This window comes from Scyliorhinus canicula, chromosome 2, assembly GCF_902713615.1.
Source record: "Scyliorhinus canicula chromosome 2, sScyCan1.1, whole genome shotgun sequence".
Lineage (NCBI taxonomy): Eukaryota > Metazoa > Chordata > Chondrichthyes > Carcharhiniformes > Scyliorhinidae > Scyliorhinus > Scyliorhinus canicula.
The window spans coordinates 97,917,556-97,932,438 of NC_052147.1; the positions used below are offsets into that span (position 1 = coordinate 97,917,556).

Consider the following 14,883-nt stretch of genomic DNA (forward strand, 5'->3'; position numbering starts at 1 on the left):
AGGATTGAGGGAGCTGGAAGCGAAGTATGGGCTGGAGCAGGGAGAAATGTTTAGATACATGCAGGTTCGAGATTTTGCCAGGAAGGAGATACGCAGGAACCGGCCTCCACATTGCTGGAGGTGATGCTGACGACAAGGGGACTGGAGAAGGGGGTAGTGTCAGCGGTGTACGGAGCTATTTTGGAAGAGGGTAAGGCACCACTGGAAGGGATCAAAGCAAAGTGGGAGGAAGAGTTGGGAGAGGTTATAGAGGAGGTGGGGTCTGGTGTGAGGTGCTCCGGAGAGTAAATGCCTCCACCTCATATGCAAGGTTGGGGTTGATACAGCTGAAGGTGGTGTACAGAGCACACTTCACGAGGGCGAGGATGAGCTGATTCTTTGAAGGGGTAGAAGATGTGTGTGAGCATTGCCGGGGGGGGGGGGGGGGGGTGGTTAATCACGTTGATATGTTTTGGTCCTGTCCAAAGCTAGAGGATTACTGGAAGGAGGTTTTTGGGTAATTTCTAAAGTGGTGCATGTGAAGCTGGACCCGGGTCCCCAGGAGGCCATATTCGGGGTGTCGGACCAGCCAGGGTTGGAAACGGGTGCGAAGGCAGATATCGTAGCCTTCGCCATGTTGATCGCCCGAAGGCGGATCCTGATGGGATGGAGAGCAGCCTCTCCACCCTGTGCCCTGGCTTGGCGGGCGGGGGGGGGGGGGGGGGGGGGGGGGGGGGGCTGTTGGAATTCTTGACCCTTGTGAAGGTTAAGTTTGAACTGAGGGGAAGGATGGAGGGGTTCTACAATTCATGGGCATTATTCATTATGCACTTTCAAGAACTGGATAAGATCGAACATTAGTTGGGGGAGGATGGGTGGGAGGGTTGGGGGTGGGGGGGCTGTGCGTATTAAGGGTGACTATGGGTAATCCCCGATTCCTTTTTGTCATTTGTTTATGTAAACATGCAGGCTGATGTTTGGGGGTTGGTGGGAGGATGGGATCGTTGTTATTGTTATGGGGATTGACATATTTGTTGCTGATTATTGTTTATTGTTGGTGAGTGTAAATTCAGGAGAAAATGTGAAAAATGAGAATAAAAATATATTTTTTTAAACTGCTTAAATAGTGGCAGTAACTTTATTTTGGTAACATTGATTTTTAATACTTGTGTGTGCAGAACAGTATTGATGTGTAGACATTCCACTGTCCACTACAGCAAAATTTCAGCCATTTTTATATTGAAGAAATGTTATGCTAGCCCCACAGTATAATATGCACGTTAGTGTGACACAGTATGATTTCATGTTATTAACCCATCAAAAGAAATAAACGATGCTCCTGAGGTCTGCTTTTCATAACTTCTTTTACTGTATCCAGGGAGACTTTTTTGGTTCTGTCCACTGTATCCAGTGAGACCCTTTTGCCCCTTTCTACTGTATCCAGTGAGACCCTTTTGCCCCTTTCTACTGTATCCAGTGAGACCTTTTGCCTCTGTCCACTGAATCCAGTGAGACCCTTTTGCCCCTTTCTACTGTATCCAGTGAGACCCTTTTGCCCCTTTCTACTGTATCCAGTGAGACCTGTTGCCTCTGTCCACTGAATCCAGTGAGACCTTTTGCCTCTGTCCACTGAATCCAGTGAGACCCTTTTGCCTTTCTACTGTATCCAGTGAGACCTGTTGCCTCTGTCCACTGAATCCAGTGAGACCCTTTTGCCCCTTTCTACTGTATCCAGTGAGACCTTTTTGCCCCTTTCTACTGTATCCAGTGAGACCTGTTGCCTCTGTCCACTGAATCCAGTGAGACCTTTTGCCTCTGTCCACTGAATCCAGTGAGACCCTTTTGCCTCTTTCTACTGTATCCAGTGAGACCTGTTGCCTCTGTCCACTGAATCCAGTGAGACCTGTTGCCTCTGTCCACTGAATCCAGTGAGACCTGTTGCCTCTGTCCACTGAATCCAATGAGACCTTTTGCCTCTGTCCACTGTATCCAGTGAGACCCTTTTGCCTCTGTCCACTGAATCCAGTGAGACCCTTTTGCCTCTTTCTACTGTATCCAGTGAGACCCTTTTGCCTCTTTCCACAGTATCAAGTGAGGCCTTTTGGCTCTCCATGAATGTGTCTCTAACCAGTTCTTCTCATCTCTCTAGCCAATTGCACCTTCACCCCTTGAAGAGAAGCCAGTGTGGTTAGCAGTGAACGAAGATGGCATCAACATACTCGAGTGCAGCACAATGGTATGAGTCCACTTTGGGAGACAATGTGCCTGTTTGAGTCTGATGTGTGTTGACCTGGGAAAGTGTGTTCAACAGCGTGGTATAAAACATTGTTCCCAGGAGTGCGTAATCCTCCCATCCCAGTATTCCTCATTGCTTGCAAGCCTCTCCAATCCGGTACAAGTTTAGCTGGTCCTTGACTGTAGGGCCTGTTCAAATCAAATATACTCTGACCTGGGGAAAGAGTGCTCAAAGTTGTTAGAGGACTAGCTCATCACAGTACCTGAAACATTGGTCTATCCCTCTCTCCAGATACAGGCTTTTATCAACCCCTTACAATGGGTGGCATAGTGGTTAGCACTGCTGCCTCACAGCGCCAGGGGTGGTTCGATTCTGACCACGGGTGACTGTGCAGTTTTCACATTCTCCCCGCATCTACGTGGGTTTCTTTCGGGTGCTCCGGTTTCCTCCCACAGTCCAAAGATGTACAGGTTAGGTGGACTGGCTATGCTAAATTGCCCCGTAGTGTCCAAAATTTAGGTGGGGTTATGGGGATAGAGTACGGGTGTGAGCCGAGGTGGGGTACTTTTTCAGAAGGTCGGTGCAGACCTGATGGGCTGAATGTCCTCCTGGTGCACTGTAGGTATACTAAGATGTTCTCTAAGATCATCCACTGACAGGATTAGGGCCAGAATTCACTGGCTATTCACTTTTCCTGCCGGCAGCCCATCCCTGCCCTCTTTCCCGGCAGCGAAGGGTGGCTTCAATGGGCAAGCAGCTGGGGCCTCCGATCCCCACAAGTGCTGTTCCATCTGGTCCCCGTTGTACTGAACGGCGCTCACCCAAGGTCTCCGAGGTAAAGGGGATAGATCCCAACGCCTTGGGTACCTCGGGAATCTGCACATTAAAGTGAGACTAGCTGCCTCGCTTGGGTAGGATTTACATCGCAACGTCTTGCGAGATCGTATTAGTTTTCGAGAGGCACTGTGAGCCAGTTAGTTCCCGGGAGCGGGGTCTCCTGGCTTTCATTGGCCACTCTGCACCACGGTGAGCTGGCTTTCAGGCGCAGCGTGGTTATTGGATTGCACCCACTATTTTTTCAAACATAAAACCAATGTAGATTCACGGTTTATAAACCTCATCAGTGGTGTATTTATTCTCAAACAGGTTGGAGCTCTTTTAAAAACTGTATTACTGCATCTGAATATGCTTTATTAAAAAATCCTACCCATTATCTCCATACGTGTTAAAGAAGGAACAATCCTCCCACCATTGTCACTGTTGCCACAAACAACGGCCACCCTAAAGAGTGAATCCTGACCCATGTATCCCAGCCTAATGCATTAATACATTAAAAAATGCATTCACCTACAATGGAGTGACCATAATCACCTCCAACGCTGAGTTATTCAAAATATGATTGTGGCAGCCTGTTAATGCAAATACATGAATAAGGAGCAGCAAGGTAGCATAGTGGTTAGCACAATTGATTCACTTTTCCAGGGTCCCGGGTTCGTGCGGAGCCTGCGCGTTCTCCCCGTGTGTGCGTGGGTTTCCTCCGGGTGCTCCGGTTTCCTCCCACAGTCCAAAGATGTGCAGGTTAGGTGGATTGGCCATGATAAATTGCCCTTAGTGTCCAAAGTTGCCCTTAGTGTTCGGTGGGGTTGCTGGGTTATGGGGATAGGGTGGAGGTGTGGGCCTGGGTAGGGTGCTCTTTCCAAGAGCCAGTGTAGACTCGATGGGTGGAATGGCCTCCTTCTATACTGAAATGCTATGATTCTATGAAATTATAACTGACCGCTAAAAATCCTCTAATATATTCAGCGTGTTCCACACAATTGTATAATCCTGTATATCACAACACATATATAATGTATATATGAGATACGCTTCCTACCCATAAAATGTAAAGACTTCAGTTACCGGTATAATCATCAGTTTAATTTACAATATTTTGAAATAGTTGTGCAGAATAATAATCTTTTATTAATGTCACAAATGGCTTACATTAACACTACAATGAAGTTACTGTGAAAAGCCCCGAGTCACCACACTCAGGCACCTGTTCGGGTACACGGAGGGAGAATTCAGAATGTCCAAATCACATAATGCACCCGGAGGAAACCCACCCAGTCACAGGGAGAACGTGCAGACTCCGCACAGACAGTGACCCAAGCCGGGAATCGAACCGGGTCCGTGGCGCTCTGAAGCAATAGTGCTAACCACTGCCTTACCGTGCTGCCCTCGTCACACGGACCCGAAATGTTAACTCAGTTTCGCTCTCCATAGATGCTGCCTGGCCTGCTGGGTTTTCGCGGCATTTTCTGTTTTCATTTCAGATTTCCAACCTCCGGGATATTCAGCTTTTAAACAAGGGTGGGTTGTAGGCCAATTAATGGCTGGAATGCACGGGGCCAAGTCATGAGGTTGAAACCTCCAGGAATACTTTCAATCACAAGTTGGCCACCCTAAATGGAGAGTCAGCAGCCCCATGTGAACCAACCTCAGCAGCAGAAAGATTTGAAATTTCGACAAAACCTCCCACCGAGGTCGTGAGGGAGGCTGGATTTGCCCCAAAACTCACATCTTTAGCAAACAATTTGTGAGGGCTGGGATGTTATTTGTGAGGGCTGGGATGTACGAGGGAGAATGTGGTTAATGGGAAGCCGACATTGAATAATAGGGCGACTCTATATTTTCTGTTGCCATGGAGCAATAAGCCTGTCATTACTGACAGATGGTTTGCTTTGTGTTGCTCTCAGCATCTCGTGATAAATTATTCCTACCAGTCGGTCATGACGTTTGGAGGCTGTCGCGATGACTTTATGGTTGTGGTCAGCGAGGCTAAGGATGGGAACCTAACAAAGACCACCATTGAGAAACTGATATTTGCTATGGCGAAACCTAAGGTAAGGAGTTTTAGATTGCTCACTCTGTTACTGAAACCTTTCTAATTATAGAAACCTACAGCATGGAGAGCCATTCAAATCATCATGTCTCCTGCTGGCAACAGAACTCTTTGAAATAATTATCCAGATAGTTCCACTCCCCTGCTCTCATCCCAACGTCCGACAATTATTTTCCTCTTCAAGCAGATTTCCAATTCCTTTCTGAAAGTTACTACTGATTCTATTTTCTTCACCCTTTCAAGTAGTGCATTCAGGGTCATCATAACTTGCTGTACAAAAAGAATCCTCATCACCTTTAGCCAATTACCTTAAATATTTTTTTAAAATTTAAAGTACCAAAATCTTTTTTTTCCCAATTAGATGCAATTTAGCGAGACCAATTCGCCTACCCTGCACTTGTTTGGGTTGTTGGGGTGAGACCCACGCAAACACGGTGAGAATGTGCAAACCCCACACGGATAGTGACTGGGGCCGGGATCGAACCCGGGTCCTCAGCGCTGTGATGCAGCAGTGCTAATCGCTGCTCCACCGTACCGCCCTCTCTTTTTTTTTCTTTTTAAAAATGAATTTAAAACAATTGAATTTTCACAACTGACATTTCAAAATGTTTGGCGGGGGGGGGGGGGGGGGGGGGGGGGGATCACAAGATGTGGAGCTAAGGAAGTAAAATTAAATTGAGCCGCAGGGCAGTTACGATCTATAATGAGAAGGTGAGGAAGGCCCAATGGCTCTATGGGCTACTCTTGTTGCTAATGTTCTGCTGAGAGACCAAAGTGACATTGGACAGGAAATTCAGGGGGCTCGCCAGTCTTTACCAAGCAGCAGATTGATGATTCCTGCACGTCAACTTGTGACTGTTCTTACACCCCCAGATCCTGGAGCTGACACTGATACTTGCCAGTTACATCAACTACAGCAGCTGCCATTCCTCGCCCATCCCACCCAACCCACCTCCCGCAACGTTCTCAGGCAAGAAGCTGTGGGAGATCGACAGCAAGCATTTCCCGACCATGACGCGGACGACACAAGGTCCTACCCTGCTGTGAGATGTCATGTTGACGAGCAGCTGAAGGTGCGGCGAGGTGTGCCCAAAGCTATCGGAGGACAAACCACTTGGGAAGATTCACAAATGGTGCACGGATCACTGTTGTGTCTGGACCTTATCTATTGCAGCCTGTATTTAAATAGTTTTTAGAGTTGATTTTATTTTTAATGCTTCATAGATGACCACTACCCATCTTCTGTGAGCTGAGGGCACAAATCCCAACATGCTTTGTGCCGTCAGTGCTAAGGCTGGTCCATATGCGGTAAACCAGAACGGTACAGGCTGTTGGGAATGGTGCCCTCTGACAGGAAAAACACCCTTTCTCGAGAAAGACCCTTCTCTGGGTCCCCCCACCAAGAATAAGCATTTTACCGACAAGACGAAATCCACCTAATATTAAATTTGAAGCTCCAATTCTGATGGGGTTGAGTGCAAGGGCGAGGTTGTGATGAAGTTGTGCTGCTGATAAATTGTTTTTGAGTCCAAGATGGGAATGGTAACGGCAGGACATGGGTACCTTTGCATGAAAAACAACAAACAAAATGCCACAGCAACAACAGAGGCAAGGCAGAGGACCTCCTCCTTGCAGGATGGCTGGCAGCCTCCCTCCATCAGTCAAAATAATGCAAAAAATTGACTACAGTTATTTAAAGTGGAATCGACGCATGTGAACACTCCAGAGTGACATACCCGGGCTGGGAGTCAGCACCCAGAGTAACACACCCAGAGTAACAACACCCGGGCTGGGAATCAGCACCCAGAGTAACAACACCCGGGCTGGGAGTCAGCACCCAGAGTAACACACCCAGAGTAACAACACCCGGGCTGGGAGTCAGCACCCAGAGAAACACACCCAGAGTAACAACACCCGGGCTGGGAGTCAACACCCAGAGTAACAACACCCAGAGTAACGCACCCAGAGTAACAACACCCGGGCTGGGAGTCAGCACCCAGAGAAACACACCCAGAGTAACAACACCCGGGCTGGGAGTCAACACCCAGAGTAACAACACCCAGAGTAACGCACCCAGAGTAACAACACCCGGGCTGGGAGTCAGCACCCAGAGTAACACACCCAGAGTAACAACACCCGGGCTGGGAATCAGCACCCAGAGTAACAACACCCAGAGTAACAACACCCAGGCTGGGAATCAGCACCCAGAGTAACACACCCAGAGTAACAGCACCCAGGCTGGGAATCAGCACCCAGAGTAACACACCCAGAGTAACAACACCCGGGCTGGGAATCAGCACCCAGAGTAACAGCACCCAGGCTGGGAGTCAGCACCCAGAGTAACAACACCCAGAGTAACAACACCCAGAGTAACACACCCAGAGTAACAACACCCGGGCTGGGAGTCAGCACCCAGAGTAACAGCACCCGGGCTGGGAACCAGTACCTGGAGTAACAACACCCAGAGTAACAACACCCGGGCTGGGAGTCAGCACCCAGAGTAACAACAACCAGAGTAACAACACCCGGGCTGGGAGCCAGCACCCAGAGTAACAACAACCAGAGTAACAGCACCCAGGCTGGGAGTCAGCAGCCAGAGTAACAGCACCCAGGCTGGGAGTCAGCACCCAGAGTAACAACACCCAGAGTAATAACACCCGGGCTGGGAGTCAGCACCCAGAGTAACAACACCCAGAGTAACAAAACCCAGAGTAACACACCCAGAGTAACAATACCCAGGCTGGGAGTAAGCAGCCGGAGTAACAGCACCCGGGCTGGGAGTCAGCACCCAGAGTAACAGCACCCGGGCTGGGAGTCAGCACCCAGAGTAACAGCACCCGGGCTGGGAGTCAGCACCCAGAGTAACAGCACCCGGGCTGGGAGTCAGCACCCAGAGTAACAACACCCAGAGTAACAACACCCGGGCTGGGAGTCAGCACCCAGAGTAACAACACCCAGAGTAACACACCCAGAGTAACAACAACCAGAGTAACAACACCCAGGCTGGGAGCCAGCACCCAGAGTAACAACACCCAGAGTAACAACACCCAGGCTGGGAGCCAGCACCCAGAGTAACAACACCCAGAGTAACACACCCAGAGTAAAAACAACCAGAGTAACAGCACCCAGGCTGGGAGTCAGCACCCAGAGTAACAGCATCCGGGCTGGGAGTCAGCACCCAGAGTAACAACACCCAGAGTAACAGCACCCGGAATGGGAGTCAACACCCAGAGTAACAAAACCCAGAGTAACACACCCAGAGTAACAATACCCAGGCTGGGAGTAAGCAGCCGGAGTAACACACCGAGTAACAGCACCCGGGCTGGGAGTCAGCACCCAGAGTAATAACACCCTGGCTGGGAGTCAGCACCCAGAGTAACAACACCCAGAGTAACAAAACCCAGAGTAACACACCCAGAGTAACAATACCCAGGCTGGGAGTAAGCAGCCGGAGTAACACACCGAGTAACAGCACCCGGGCTGGGAGTCAGCACCCAGAGTAACAGCACCCGGTCTGGGAGTCAGCACCCAGAGTAACAACACCCAGAGTAACAACACCCGGGCTGGGAGTCAGCACCCAGAGTAACAACACCCAGAGTAACACACCCAGAGTAACAACAACCAGAGTAACAACACCCAGGCTGGGAGCCAGCACCCAGAGTAACACACCCAGAGTAACAGCACCCAGGCTGGGAATCAGCACCCAGAGTAACACACCCAGAGTAACAACACCCGGGCTGGGAATCAGCACCCAGAGTAACAGCACCCGGGCTGGGAACCAGTACCTGGAGTAACAACACCCAGAGTAACAACACCCGGGCTGGGAGTCAGCACCCAGAGTAACAACACCCAGAGTAACACACCCAGAGTAACAACAACCAGAGTAACAACACCCGGGCTGGGAGCCAGCACCCAGAGTAACAACAACCAGAGTAACAGCACCCAGGCTGGGAGTCAGCAGCCAGAGTAACAGCACCCAGGCTGGGAGTCAGCACCCAGAGTAACAACACCCAGAGTAATAACACCCGGGCTGGGAGTCAGCAGCCAGAGTAACAGCACCCAGGCTGGGAGTCAGCACCCAGAGTAACAGCATCCGGGCTGGGAGTCAGCACCCAGAATAACAACACCCAGAGTAATAACACCCGGGCTGGGAGTCAGCACCCAGAGTAACAACACCCAGAATGGGAGTCAACACCCAGAGTAACAAAACCCAGAGTAACACACCCAGAGTAACAACACCCAGGCTGGGAGTAAGCAGCCGGAGTAACACACTGAGTAACAGCACCCGGGCTGGGAGTCAGCACCCAGAGTAACAGCACCCGGGCTGGGAGTCAGCACCCAGAGTAACAGCACCCGGGCTGGGAGTCAGCACCCAGAGTAACAGCACCCGGGCTGGGAGTCAGCACCCAGAGTAACAGCACCCGGGCTGGGAGTCAGCACTCAGAGTAACAACACCCCCCCCCCCCCCCCCCCCCCCCCAGTTTAATCCTTTGGTACTGAATGACACTCGGCGAAGGACACTTTGAAACTTCCAGCAATTAAGGCTGATGGGTCAGGGTGGAAGTATGCCTATTCTTCCTCTGCCCCATCCAAGGACCTAAGAATGCACCTCAGATCCAACCTCAGAAAGATATATAATTTTTCCTCTGAACAGATCTACATTTGGGCCTGGATTTTCACTCTCAGGTCAGAAATGTGGAATCCAGACAACTCCCAAGCTAGCAACCCCGTCCCGGGAGTTCCCGAGGATGTCTAGGATGGAGGGTTGGTGGGGGGTGTCAATGGGAAACATGGCAGATGACCCCAGAAACCATGTGTATGCTTTGGGTGTGGAGGCGGGCTGGGTGGAAGGTCTGCTTCAGTGCACCGGCTCTGTGTGGAAGTTTACATTAAACAATAAGTCATATAATAGCCCTCCAGTTCTCGTCCCTCACACCCACACACAACCCATACCCCTTCAATGCTCCCTCAAGCCCCACCCATACCCATGGTGCCTTATGCCCTCAATGTCAACCAATGCCCTTTTCCACACCCCTCATGCACTTTTATAGCCCCTATGTCAACTTGGTGCCAACACATGTCCCCCACCCCCAACTACCCCCCTTTGTCCTTACATCTTCCATGCAAACTCACCCAGTATCCATCATAGGCAGACATCAGGATCCATGCTGATAAAATAAAGTTCTAGGTGTCGATTTGCAGACATTTTGGGCGCAATTTAACCAGAGAAAAACTATGTCCGGTTGTGGGTGCACTTAGCAGGGTGATTCTCGGTGGCTGCAGCACCAAGAATTACCTCACTACTCAACGGCACATGCCGTTTTTTTGGCATTTGAGTCATTTCTACTGGTGAGCCCAGCAGGAAGGCTCCTCACAGATCAGGGTGCCCCAATATTCCCCCTCCCACCCCCATTTTCAACTACCCCTCTCCACCAACCCTCGGGAAGGACACGGGAACACCCCTCGCCTCACATCCAACTGGTAAGCCCCCCCCCCTCCCACTAGCCTGAGCCCTTGCAGTGCCAACCTGTTGCCCGGGCATCTTGGCATTGCCAGCCCGGCACACTGTCACTGCCCCTGCCAGGTTGGCAGTGCCAAGGTGTGTGGGTGCCAGAGGGAGTGGCCAGGCTGCTACACTGCCCTTCCTCCAACCACACGGGGGTCTCTAATCCCCTAGGTGCCAACACAACTGGTCCACGTTTCTGGAAACCAGGAATAAACGGTGCCCTGGCCAGGTCTCCCAGTCACGGCCGTAGGATCCCGAATGCCGGGAGAACCCTGCAAATACATATTTAAGTTAGCCTATTTAAGTTAGGCTCATTTAAGTGTACAGATCTGGATCACACACAGCGAGGGCGAGATCCAGATCATGACACCTTTCGAGATTTTGTTAAATCTCGCGAGGCATTTTGTACATCACAAATCTCATGAGAGGCCTCTCGCAAGATTCAATGGCTTCATCCCAACACCAAGTCGGGCGTGATGAGGCCATTGAATCAAGCCCTTTGTTTTAAACGCACTCGTTTTTAAAAAGTTCACTACATTTACATACCTTCAACTACATAATCCCTTATAAAAGCTACCATTTCATTCAAGTGCGTATTCCCTTGTAAAAACAAACTTTTTATTCATGTGCTTTAATCCTTTATAAAAACAAATATTGGGGGCAGCATGGTGGTGCAGTGGTTAGCACAGCTCCGAGGTCCCAGTTTCGATCCCGGCTCTGGGTCACTGCCCATGTGGAGTTTGCACATTCTCCCCATGTTTGCGTGGGTTATGCCCCACAACCCAAAGATGTGCAGGATAGGTGGATTGGCCACACTAAATTGCCCCTTAATTGGAAAAAATGAATTGGATACTCTGAATGTAGTTTGCTTTTTTTAAAATTGGAATTAATAGTCCCACATCAAAGAGTCGATAACTATTTGTGACAATCAATCAATCTGTGAAATGACAGGCATCCTACAGTGTTATTGGAATGTTGTGAAATCAGTTCTGCAGTAATGATACCCCTCAGTCTTCTGCCAACAGAGTGAAATAGCAAGCAAGATTCTTTTAACACTCCGCAAGATGTTTTTCAAAGATTTAAATGACAGGAGTTTTAAATGCATTGACAGCTTGATATTTGCATTTGACAGCTCCTTTTGACACTGTTGAGTGTTTTTGACAGCTCTCTATATATCACTTGACAACCCAATGGTGTCCTGGGACTATATCCAGAGGGCTATGGAACCTCTCAAAAGGGTACCCCACTTTTCCAAAGGACTCTGCAAAGTTTGGACCTATTCATATTTCCTACTCCTGAAAATGAGACATGACTGGTTGGAGGCGGCTGTTGATTTATATGGGCAGCTGTCTCCAAAACGGGTATGCGTAAATCCAGACCACCACCTCCCGAGCACTGCCATGAAAATGATAGATGCTGTGTTCTTGGGTGGGACTATTGGGTTTTAGCCAGCTCTCCGTCTTTGTGAAGATCCAGGCCTTTGTTTCCCAAAGCATTCCTAATCTCGGAGTCTATCTGCTGCCAACTGAGTGGCAATTTGTTCTGAATTCTGAGCAGTTTCAGACAGTTGGGACTGTTCCCAGCAAGGACCAGACCAATACTAAAGTAAAATGCTGCTGTTGCTGGAAATCTAAAATATAAACAGAATGCTGAAAGTATTCAGCAGGTCAGGCAGCATCTGTGGAGTAGATCACCTTTCATCAAAACTGAAAAATTGTAGTTTCGGAGCAAATAGGAACAGGGAAAGAGGAGGAGAGGAAAGAACAAAATGGAAAGTCAGTGATGGGGTGGAAGGCAGACGGGATTAAATGACAAAAAGGATGATGGTGGAAAGAGGCAATGGGACAGCAAATGAAAAATGTGTCCATAGTTACAGCAGAAGCATCAACAAAGGCTGTCTGAAAGAAATGGGAACAACGGTTATGAGCTAAAGTTGTTCAACTCAAAATTAAGATTGGATGGCTGGAAACGGCCTAAATGAAGGATGGGCTGCTAGTCCTCAGGTTTGTGTGACAGATTGGTCAACCCACTTCCCACCGGCTCAGCAGAGCGAGGGAATTCCCATTCTACCCGGCTCTAACAGCCATCATTGAACAGGGCTGGATTAAAAGCTGTACTCCAGGTGAATGTCAGCCTGACTACATGAACTAAACTAGCTCAGTTCAACGGAAAGTATCCTCTTGGGGTGCTAACGAATCTGTCATGTTGGGAAATTTTCCCTGGGCATTGATGCTAGTTTCAGCATGTCCCAATCAGCTATGTTTACAGTACCCAGTGAACCTTGTAGCGGCGCGCGGGGGGGGGGGGGGGGGGGGGGGGGGGGTTGCTTTACAACCAAGGTTTCAGGGAAGAATGGGTAGTACTGAACAGCTGCTGGCCACGTAGGCAGCCATTGGCTGTCTTGATGGCTGTTTTGCAGCCTTTTGATGGTCCTCTATCTACTGCTGGAGATGGGGCTCAGGGCCTGACTGGTGAAGACCGCCCTGGCGATTCCTTCACATACACCCATGGGTGAATTATGTCACTGATAGACTTGTAGCATTCTTTATCCACTTTGTTCCTTCACAAGAGACTTGAAGACGACTTTTTGTTCAAAGATCGGTGCAGAGCCTAAACAGCCGATACAGAACAAATGGAGTTCTCGCAGTGTCGTCCCTGACGATTATGAGTGTATGAGTGTAAATACACCACACTGTATAGTATATATTGAATACTTGAATGTGACAGGGACAAACCCATACCTGTGAATGGTTATACCCAATGTACTGTACCTCTTATTTATTCTAACTGTTGAAGTGAACACTGTGATTTTCACACTTAAATTTGAGCAGTTGCCTATCGTTTGGGAATCAAGGTGTGATTAAAAGGGTAATACTGGAATGTTCCCACACCCTCCTCCTTCCATGACTGGTAGTCAAAATAAAGAAGAATACAAAAATAGAGGTAATACAAACATTCTTGTGTGTTATTAATCACCTGAAGCAGATTAATTCCACTACCATTACTCACCATGTGCTACTGGCCACTACCAGGTGGCACACCAAATTTATTTTAATGGAGCATCAGAACAGGTGGCAGAGTGGCACAGCGGAAGTGTTGGGCCTTAGCCAAGAGGTCAACGATCAAACCCATTATTACTGGAGCATTACATTATGTGGATGCATTATGCAACATACATCTGTGTTTACTTTTAAATCTTAATCCATTCAGATCTCTTGTTATCCTGTAAATTTGTGTAATGGAGTTAAATGCATTACCCTTTGGTAAGTGCAGCATGCTGTGGTGAACACGTGACTTTGAACCTATGATTCCAAAGTTCTCCATTGCAGAGGTTTTCCTCACCTCGTAAGTGGATCTGTTGTAGTCTAATCGATAAAGATTTGATTGTACTGATGAGTCAACTCCATTATATTGTTCCAGACAAACATCAGGATTATAGAAGGCCAATTAAATGGACTGTGGTATTCCGTCCAACATTCCGATGTTGCTTTTTGTTTCAATCAAATCGTTGGCTTGGCCAGCATTTATTACTCATCCCTAACTGCCCTCAGAAAGGTGACGGTGAGCCACATTCTGAACCTTTTTGACCCTTCGCGTCTTTGGACACTAAGGGGCAATTTAGCAGGGCCAATCCACCTAACCTGCACATCATTGGAGTGTGGAAGGAAACCGCAGCACCCGGAGAAAACCCACGTAGACAATGTGTAAACTCCAAACAGTAACCCAAGGCTGGAATCAAACCTGGATCCCTGGCGCTGAGAGACAGCAAGATGACCTCTGTGCCACCGTGGCACCCTGTAACAATCTTCCCTTGTGCGAGGTATGACTCCAGTCAATCTTCCCCAAGTTCACATTAACTTCATTTTACTCGGGCTCCTTGGACAAATGCTGCCTTAATGTGAAGGGAACACAGTCACCTGACCTCTGACTTATAAACCATTACAGTTATAGTTTTGTAGCCAACTCATCATTTTGAATTGACGCTGTTCCATTTCAAGCACCCACTCTAACAGTAGCAAGTACTCACATAAAGCAGCCACTTCTCTCGCTACCGCTGGGAAGCACTAAGCAAAAGTGGTAACAGCAAGAGGATTTCAGCACTTGCAGCAAGCAGTCATGATTGGGGAAGCTCACTGATGGAAACAATCCACTCAATACTGACCCTATCACCACTCCTATATAATGTGCCCACCACCCTTACATTAAAAAATGAACAGCCATATATTGACCAATCTGTTGCCTGCTATCCCTTCACCCATGGTGTGACCTACCCTC

General features: G+C 48.8%; 1 protein-coding gene across 2 annotated transcripts in view; it reads left to right on the forward strand.

Moving 5' to 3' along the window:
• Positions 1-9,561, forward strand: part of plekhh1 (pleckstrin homology domain containing, family H (with MyTH4 domain) member 1) — a 165,543-nt gene extending 155,982 nt beyond the window's left edge. For both annotated transcript variants that reach the window (XM_038783805.1, XM_038783811.1), the window contains exons 27-29: positions 2,129-2,215; positions 4,957-5,103; positions 5,976-9,561. In XM_038783805.1, the coding sequence (XP_038639733.1) occupies positions 2,129-2,215; positions 4,957-5,103; positions 5,976-6,149 (408 nt within the window). In that variant the 3' untranslated portion in view covers positions 6,150-9,561. The remainder of the gene's footprint in view (positions 1-2,128; positions 2,216-4,956; positions 5,104-5,975) is intronic.
• Positions 9,562-14,883: the final 5,322 nt, after the last annotated feature.